Genomic DNA, 9,108 nt, shown 5'->3' with positions numbered 1-9,108 from the left:
CTCCAGCTAACAACTTACTCTTATCTTCCAAAGTTCAGCACAAAATCTACCTCTTTGTGTTTCCATTTCTTCCCTGCTGACCTGCGACAGATAGAAACACAACGAGGGACTTTCATACTGAAAAGACTTTGGAAGATAACTGACTCGACTACATGTTAGCTGTTGAAGCCTTATTTCAGTTTTTAGTTATTTTAGACTTAAGAATGCGTTTGTTCACAGTGAACAACTCATTCAGTTACACCAAACCAGTTGAACCAACCCTTTAAAAGGCTTGTTGTTCGGATTGTGTACAGTGTGATGACATTTGCATTAATTCGATGAATAAGCGTCTTGTAACAGAGGCCCAAAGGGATGAATGACTTGTTTTCATGAAATCTAACAAAGATGGAAGTGAGCTCCTCCTTGTTTCCTCGTCTTTTATTGGCTGTGAGGACACACTGACTCCAATTGGCTGCTTTTGAGAAGAGGCGGCGCCGTAAAAAAAAAAACACTCAGAGTCGAGCCCCAAAATGTACACTGATCCCAGAGCTGCTCCTGTACGTGGAGAACCAAAATGGCCGCCACGCAGTTCAGTTGCAGTGTTCGTTTTGTTTGGCTGGCTCAGCCCCCGGTGGGCGGGGCCGCTGCGGGGCTAGAGTCACATGATCCGCGCAGAGCCAGGCTGACCAATTCCAATATGGTGGCCAGCTTGGCAGGTCTACGGTTCCTGTTGATGGTATTGTTGTTCTGCGGGATCGGGTACGGCGCCTGCAGCCAGGAAGCCCCGCTGGTTCTGGGGCTGCGACTGGAAGACCCGGCGGGTCTGGTGTGTATGAAGGATCGGATCATCTCGGCGCCAGAAGGAGCCACGTTCAAGCTCCGTCTCTTTGGGACTGATCTGAATGGAAGCTGGCCGTGGGTGGCGTTCGCAGGGGCAGCTGGCGGAGCGGCCGGGGCGGTCGGGGATGCGCCTGACCCGTGCGGGGACGAGTCCAACCGTCACGAGTCCGCTTTCCAGGTGACGGATGAGTTCGCCCCGGATGAGGACTACAGCGGGCTGATAGAGGTGCAGGTCCGACAGAGGAGCATCTCTGCGGGAGCAGCAGGCAGCGAGCAGACCTACCACCACCTGTGCGTGCTGAGCGGAGGGAAATGGGCATCTGCGGGCCCGGACAGACTGCGGATAAACCCCGACAAGGGTCTGCCCGCAGACTACATCCCGCCGTGGGGTCTGGCCGTGCTGATAGTGCTGCTGCTTCTGGTCTGCGGGGTGTTGAGGACAGTGAACCTGAGCCTGCTGTGGCTGGACCCCGTGGAGCTTTATGTCCTTCACAGCTGTGGATCCGAGGAGGAGAAGCGGGCCGCCAAGCGCCTGGAGCCGATCAGGAGGAGGGGGAACTTCTTGGTAAGTTTCTGAGAGCTGGGGGGGGGGGGCTGCTGCTGCTGCTCTGTTTCCCTGATGCCAAAATGTCTTTTTTCCAGGTTTGTTCTCTGCTGTTCCTGTGTGCTGTGGGACACTCGGTCCTGGGCGTCCTCCTGTACCGGGCGCTGGGCTCCATCGTGTCCGCGGTGTTCACCAGCGGCTTCCTCATCTTCTTCCTGGCTGAGCTGGCTCCTCACGTCCTGTGCTCCGGTTACGGGTTTCAACTGGCTCCGGCTCTGACCTGGCTGGCCCAGGTTTGTATGGTGCTCACGTGCCCCCTGTCCTGCCCTCTGGGGCTGATCCTGGACCTGGGGCTGAGGAGGGACATCAGCACCTGTGGGATAAGGGAGAGGGCCATGGAGATGATCCGCACAAATGTCAACGACCCTTACAGGTAATTAAAGACACACAGGTCAGTATGATCTGTACTGGACTGCACGTTGTTGTCCGTATCTCATCCTGTGTTTGTTTGTTTGTTTGTTTGTTGCAGTGAGTTTGTGAAGGAGGAGTTCAGCCGTGGGATGCTGCGCAGTAAGACGGTGGAGGACATCCTGACCCCTCTGAAGGACTGCTTCATGCTGCCCAGCTCGGCCGTCCTGGACTTCTCCACCATGTCTGAGATCATGCAGAGCGGGTACACCCGGGTGCCCATTTACGAGGAGGAGAGGTGGGAACAGCAGCGTGGAACTTTCTAAACTTTGTCCTCAGAAGACCAAAAGTTATAGTTTAATGAAGAAGACGACCTGATCAGACAGACTGAGGGGGAGATCCAAATCTAAGATTGGTTGTTTGTGTTTACATTTGGTTTGTTCAGTAAATCTTTGACTTTACATTTTTACTCCACTACGTTTATCTGTTACTTTTCACATTAAGATTTTACACAGAGAACAACAAACTTTTTAAAGTTATATGTGATCGAGGAATAGCTACCCAACAGTATGTACACCACACTGCTGCTTATAGACTGCATATTAATTATAAATGTTATAATGTGAAATAGATTCTGTATCTTAACTGCAGCCACAATGTTTAAACTTTCATGATGTCTAACCACAAAGAAAGAACCTGTTACTGGTTAAACCTCCGGTCACTGGTCTTGTAAAGACTCACGTACATGCCGGTGAACGTGGTGCATTCAGTGCTTACATACTTACAGTATATTTGGTATTTGGTTTCTCTACACGGCAGTACACGTGTCCAATCATCAACATGTGTTTGATTTTCCAGGTCCAACATCGTGGAAATCCTTTATGTGAAAGACTTGGCTCTGGTGGATCCGGACGACTGCACCCCCATGACGACTATCACCAAGTTCTACAACCACCCGCTGCACTACGTCTTCAACGACACCAAGCTGGACGCCATGCTGGAGGAGTTCAAGAAAGGTGCGCTCACACTCACGCTCGTGGATGGGAAGTAAATCGTAATCCATCCGTCCATTTTATTCCACTATCCAGGCTGAATGAATTCAATTCCAACACCCCCTCCAACTGCTCTCCCCCAACACCCCATGCTGTCATGGAGTCAGCACCATTTTAAGCTTATGTTTGTTTACATTTTGGTAAATTGGAGCTATTAAAAGTATGCAGAATTAGCTATTAGCAGTTCCTGTTTGCAGTGTACCCATGGACGTACAGACAGCTGCCACTGGATGACTTTGATACTGAAGGAAACTTAAAAACGTGATGATTTTCAGGCAAGTTCTGGAGTCATATGGAGCGATTCTGTTCGGTGATTTCTAAGCAGATTTATCTACATTTGTTCACAATGGACATCGTAAATTGTGCAGTTCACCTAACGCAGTAATCTTTGCCGCACGTCTCTGTCTTCAAATGAAAGAGTTGACACGGTTTGAAAACCTCTGATCCAGAGTAACCAGGACTGAAAATTAAAAAGCGATCCGTTCCTCCTCCGAGTGGAGACAGAAATCTCAAAACCTGATCAAATAAAACCAAAGCTTAAGCGTGTGTGTTTCGTTTTTGTAATGTGAGCGAACTGGTCTTTTAATGAAGAATGAAGGAGTCCATCCTGTGATTTGACCTCTGACCTCTCCCCTTCTATCAGGCTACTCTCACATGGCCATCGTCCAGAAGGTGAACAACGAGGGGGAGGGGGACCCTTTCTACGAGGTGCTGGGATTGGTCACCTTAGAGGACGTCATCGAGGAGATCATCAAATCGGAGATCCTGGACGAGTCTGACGGCTACTGTAAGTTTCTGTAAATGTGATTATTGCTTCAGCATCTCGTGTCTTCATTAAAACGTCCCGCCTCCTCCTGCAGTGGACAGGAAAGTGAAGCGTCCCCTCGCTCCGCTGGAGATCCCTCTGGAGCCTCGCAGCGTCCACGAGGAGTTTTCTCTCTTCAAGCCTCCTGAAGGAGAACCCAAGATCCGTACCTCACCACAACTCCTGCTGGCGACACACCGCTTCCTGTCCAGAGGTGTGTGTGTGTGTGTGTGTGTGTGTGTGTGTGTGTGTGTGTGTGTGTGTGTGTGTGTGTGTGTGCTTGTGGTTGAACTTGTAACTCGTACCGATTCAATCAGTCACAGTTTAACACCACACATGTAATGATTGTGTTACTGTTCTACATTCTCACTCAGCTGAGGAGCCTCAGGCTCAGCGTTCATGGTCGAGTTCATGTCTGAAACTGAAATCAAACTGTTTGAGGTCGCCCGTCTAGACATATTTGATCCTCTGTGTGACATCACGGGCCAGACGGCGAGCTTACTGTATCCCGTGTCTCTGACCTTTGACCCCTGTAGAAGTGGAGCACTTCAGCCCCGGGCGAGTGTCCGAGAAGGTCTTGTTCCACCTGCTCCGTCACCCGAGTGTCAACCAGGAAGTGCACTTTGACCCAAACAACCGGCTGAGCGCGGGCCACTATCTCTACACACGAAACCACCCGGTGGACTACTTCATCCTGCTGCTGCAGGTTTGTGTCAAACTGTCTCTCTCCCAACTTTCCAAGAAAGGAAGCAACGTTAAAGGAAAGGAATCGGACAAGAGACCAAGAGTTCTGACAAACCAGCATTAAAGGAAACCCAGTTCTTTATATCTTTACTAAATATTCGTGTGCGTTCACACTGAAAGAACAGATGCTGAAGGATCGAATGTTCTCATGTGCCGAATCCCAACAGGGTTCTTTTCATTCAGCCTGTAACTTGCATGTCTGTAAGATGAGATGGAACTTTAATGGGAAGGAAATTGTTGTGCAGCAGCTGCAGGACAAAGTAGGAAAGACTGCAGCGATAAAATATCAAGAAACAGATATCCAAAATGGCAAAAATATGGGATAACTAGGATAAGATGGGATCATACGGTGTTCAGTACATACGCTGCTACAGCCAGCAGCCGGTTAGCTTAGCTTAGCATAAAGACGGGACACATTTGCTCAGCATTTCTCAAGATTTTTCATGTTTAAACAAACTTCTACAAAATATGCAGTTTTATTCTTGTCATAAGGAATCACTTCCTCTTGTTACGTCATGAAACCTTCTTATTATTACACAAAAATGAACTCAAACCTTTCTCTTCATAACGTGATATGTTTAAAAGGAAGGAAAATATGTATTTTATAACCCTGTTGTCACAAAGAACTGCAGTATTAGGAGCTCTGCAGTATTCTAGTCTCAAGAAAAGAAGTACTTTCTTGTAGAAATCAGTTTCAGGCAGTTTTACGGTTCACATTTTCTTTATTTAACAGAAACTATTGACGGTCTACAGCTTCCTGTGTGTTTGTCCTCAGGGCCGTGTGGAGGTGGAGATCGGCAAAGAGGGGCTGAAGTTTGAGAACGGGGCGTTCACATACTACGGTGTGTCTGCTCTGACGCTGCCCTCTTCAGGTGAGACCAAGAACTGCAGGAGTTCCTCACATTATAACACAGGAAGTTGTCTCCGTTAGCCGTGATGTTGAGGATCAGTCACGTGATTGATTATTCCATCTGCTGACAGTGAATTAGTGATGGACACTTTTATCCAGAGATGTTACATCACGAGTTTTATTTGGACGTGCCAGTTGTGAGTGTGTTCCTGCAGCCCAGTTAAGACTGCAGCTGTTGATTATTTTCATTATTGATTAATCATGTAGTCTTGTTTTGTCAGAGCAACAATCTGAACCCCCAAAAAATATTCAATTTATCGAATAAAACAGAGGAAAGCAGAAAATCCTCACAATAGTGAAACATGAGGATGTTTAGTATTTTTAAATAAATGACTTAATTAATTGATCAATATTGTTGGAGAGATTAATTTCCTGTGGATCACCTCAGCACTAGTCCCACAGCGTTAATACCTCGTGCAGTATTAAAGAAATAATATATGTGAAGTCAGTTTTAGGTTACGTGTTCTGTCAAGTTTGATTATTTTTCATGCAGATTTCTGTTGAGCGATGAAGCAGTTTCCCTCCATGTTTACATAACTGACGTTTATACGAGTCGGCACATCGTGGCTGAGCTTTGCAGATATTGTGCTGACTGTGTGTGTGTGTGTGTGTGTGTGTGTGTGTGTGTGTGTGTGTGTGTGTGTGGTTACAGTGCACCAGTCTCCAGTGTCGACCCAGCGTCACTCTCCCAGGGATCCCTTTGAGTCAGCAGACGCTACGAGCCCGTCCAGCTATTGTCCCGACTACACCGTCCGAGCGCTCACTGACCTGCAGCTCATACGGGTGAGTGTGTGTGTGTGTGTGTGTGTGTATGTGTGTGTGTGTGTGTGTGTGTGTTGTCACCCTGCCAGCTGTCGGCACTAAAGGCCGACGTACACTGTGTGATTTTGGGGCTCGCAGATCAAATTTGTGTCAGAAATATGATGAAATCTTTGGTCGTCGCTCAGAAACGCGTCCACCTCACGTGTATCAAAAGAACCGGATATCAGACTCCAAGATGGCGCCCGTTCAGCTGCTCACTGAGTGCCCCACTGCACATGCTCACTGGCGTTTCTCTCCTTGGCCCCGTCCCGCTCGGCTCACAGACTCTATTTGCAGCGATGAAAAACAGCTTCTCATTCTTAGCAGTAGTTTGTTAAAGTCACTGGTTAAAAAGACATTTAAAGAGAAAGAATAAAAACAGTGTAAACGTGTCTAACGTGCCTCGGCTTGCGTATATTTTAAAAAAATAATTATTTGTCTGTTTACATTCAGCAGGAACTGATAACACAATCTGACACAAGCCTCAAAACACATGCAGGTTTTATTCCACCCGTCACACGGGTTCAGTTCCTGTTATTTTCATTCATTTTGTGGGTGTTTTTGCAGGTGACTCGTCTCCAGTATTTGAACGCTCTCATGGCGTCGCGGGTCGGTCAGAGTCCTGATCCTCCTGAGATTAAGATCCTGCCCAACAGTCAGACGAAGCTGCTCAACGACAGAAACACCACACAAGGTAGCTTTGCTCAAAATGCCGTCTGACCTCCGGAGACCTCGACACTAACAATCTTTGCTGATGATAAATCGCACTAAAACTCTTTTAAAAACGTCTTTGTAGTGTTGCTTTCCTGTTTGCCTTCAGCTGAACTAAAATAACTTTCTCTTTCTCTTTCTTTTCCCTCCTTCGTGCCTCCACGTCTCCTCTCTTCTCTGTTCGTCCAGAGTTCCCTGTAAACTTTTCATTCTTTGATACCATTGAGAACTACTGTTAGTACTTTGTTTTGCATGAGGTAAATGAAATGCAGCCTGTCTGTGGCATATAGCACACACACACACACACACACACACACACACACACACACACACACACACACACACACACACACACACACACACACACACAGATCCATGAAATAATGTCCTGCTCTTCGTTTCCTGTTTTTACTCTTAACCTTGTAAAATCAGCCGTCCTGGTGGGTGCATTTTATTTTCATGAGACATCCATCAGAATCAGGTGTGTGTGTGTGTGTGTGTGTGTGTGTTACTGTATATGTGTGTGTGTGTGTGTGTGTGTGTGTGTGTGTGTGCTTCTTCATCCCGTTTCATTCCTCGTCTCTGCTTTTCCCTGAAATCAGCCCCTTCCTCTCTGTTGGAGTCTGTAAACTCTCACAGAAAAGAAACACGCAGTGACAAGATGGCGCAAAAGTGACGAGAAACAGCCTGAAAGAAGCTTGAAAATGAATATGATGGATATTCCTCTGAAAGACTGAAACTTATTAGACAACGCAGATGTTTCCTCATCTGGAAGGCATGATGTCACTTCCTGTCTAGCTTCTGTAATCTCTCATTCAGCGTTTCGGTTCTTTCTGAAAGTGTTTTCTTTAAATCAGCGCCGCTGCAGCAGCTGCTGTTAGATTTTTAGAACATTTGTTATTTTAACAAACAGAAAAAAACTACAGCTCCCACGAACATTTACCAGCACGGGGACTTGCGTCATTCTAACTTGGTTTCTTATCAATAAAACTCAACAACGCTCGCTTCTAAAGTTCCAATTTTCTGTTGTAATCTCAGTTGTCTAAAAACTTCTACAGCATGTCAGACATGTCTAAACTAACCTTGGCCCCTTGACTTGCTCATGGCACCTGAAGAGCCGTGACTTTTAACCCTCAAGTGTCTAGGGCTTATGGGAAATGTTGTGAAAGGCCACCAAAAAAACAGAAATATTAAATAACAACGATATTAGATCGTGGAGCGAGCCGCACGGCATTCTGTGAAGTAAGACTCGTTCCAAGACTGGGTTTATAGTTAATAGAATTGGTAAAAATGTCAATGGGGTTTTGAATGGAGTTTTTTTTTTTTACTTCTGAACCCGGAGGTTCTGGTGTCTGTATGCAACAAGATCGACTTCTTCTTCTATTTCTTAAATTCTGGCTCTTCTTCTTTGTCTCCTTTTGTGCCATCTTTCATGTCAGCAGTCACTGTTGTTTCCTGTCTTTATGTTCCCTCCGTCACTTTATCACCGCGCACGTGTGTGTGTGTGTGTGTGTGTGTGTGTGTGTGTGTGTGTGTGTGTGTGGTTGCCTCGGTGTGTCGTCATCATCCCCTCACTCACCCACGCTCTCCTCTCATTGGTCGGGTTTCCACAGGTGGCAGTAGAGCCCAGGAGAGCTCCACAGAAGAGGAGGCTCATGGGTAGTGCGGTTCTGTCTGCCCCGCTGTTAAAGGCAGACGGCTTCAACCAAGTAGACATTTTAGTTTTTGTTTGTTTTCTTGATGAATCATCTATGGCTGGAACGTAGTTATTGGACAAGACTGGAGTGACTTCATTTGTCTGTTATAGATCCACTGCTCACACTTCATCTCCATCCCCATTCCATTATGTGCTTTGCAATTATTATTTGATGTTGTTTTATACACTATGGACTATAGGTGTGTATATATACATATATATATATATATATATATATATATATATATATATATATATATATATATATATGTATATATACACATTATATATAAATACAGTTTATTTTAATTTGGCAGTGCCTTTCTTCCAGGTTTAGCCTTTCATACTAAACTCTGCATTGCCGTTCCTCACTTTTGCCTGTCTGGGTGCCAAAGCTTACATGTGTGTGTGTGTGTGTGTGTGTTGTCTGTGTCTGTGTGTCCTGAAGCATCCGTCCGTTTGAGACACTAAGAACACTCAAGTTGGTTAAAAGCGGATTTGCACATTAAATTTGTGCACTGTTGATAGTTTTAAGCTGTAAGGTACGTCCAGATTTTCATACCCTCACATAATATCGCTGTCAGACGTAGAGGTGTGTGTGTGTGTGTGTGTGTGTGT

The 9,108-nt window shown here is 46.1% G+C and overlaps 1 protein-coding gene across 1 annotated transcript; it reads left to right on the top strand.

The window, feature by feature from the left end:
• The first annotated feature begins 676 nt into the window (after positions 1-676).
• LOC139300947 (metal transporter CNNM3-like) lies at positions 677-8,504 on the top strand. Its single transcript, XM_070924160.1, has 11 exons — positions 677-1,384; positions 1,462-1,796; positions 1,893-2,069; positions 2,630-2,787; positions 3,467-3,610; positions 3,684-3,842; positions 4,165-4,334; positions 5,148-5,244; positions 5,935-6,065; positions 6,651-6,777; positions 8,408-8,504. The coding sequence occupies exons 1-11, from the start codon at positions 677-679 to the stop codon at positions 8,455-8,457; spliced, it is 2,256 nt and encodes a 751-aa protein (XP_070780261.1). The 3' UTR covers positions 8,458-8,504.
• The last annotated feature ends 604 nt before the right edge of the window (positions 8,505-9,108 follow it).

Source organism: Enoplosus armatus, chromosome 18 (genome assembly GCF_043641665.1).
Source record: "Enoplosus armatus isolate fEnoArm2 chromosome 18, fEnoArm2.hap1, whole genome shotgun sequence".
NCBI classification, from domain to species: domain Eukaryota; kingdom Metazoa; phylum Chordata; class Actinopteri; order Centrarchiformes; family Enoplosidae; genus Enoplosus; species Enoplosus armatus.
Note: the sequence above shows the minus strand (reverse complement) of the source record. Positions and strands in the feature narration are given on the sequence as shown.

Coding starts and splice junctions, on each gene's coding strand:
- LOC139300947 (XM_070924160.1), top strand. CDS start 677: ATGGTGGCCAGCTTGGCAGGTCTACGGTTCCTGTTGATGGTATTGTTG. Junction 2,070..2,629: donor CCCATTTACGAGGAGGAGAG/GTGGGAACAGCA, acceptor TTGATTTTCCAG/GTCCAACATCGTGGAAATCC. Junction 3,611..3,683: donor GGACGAGTCTGACGGCTACT/GTAAGTTTCTGT, acceptor CTCCTCCTGCAG/TGGACAGGAAAGTGAAGCGT.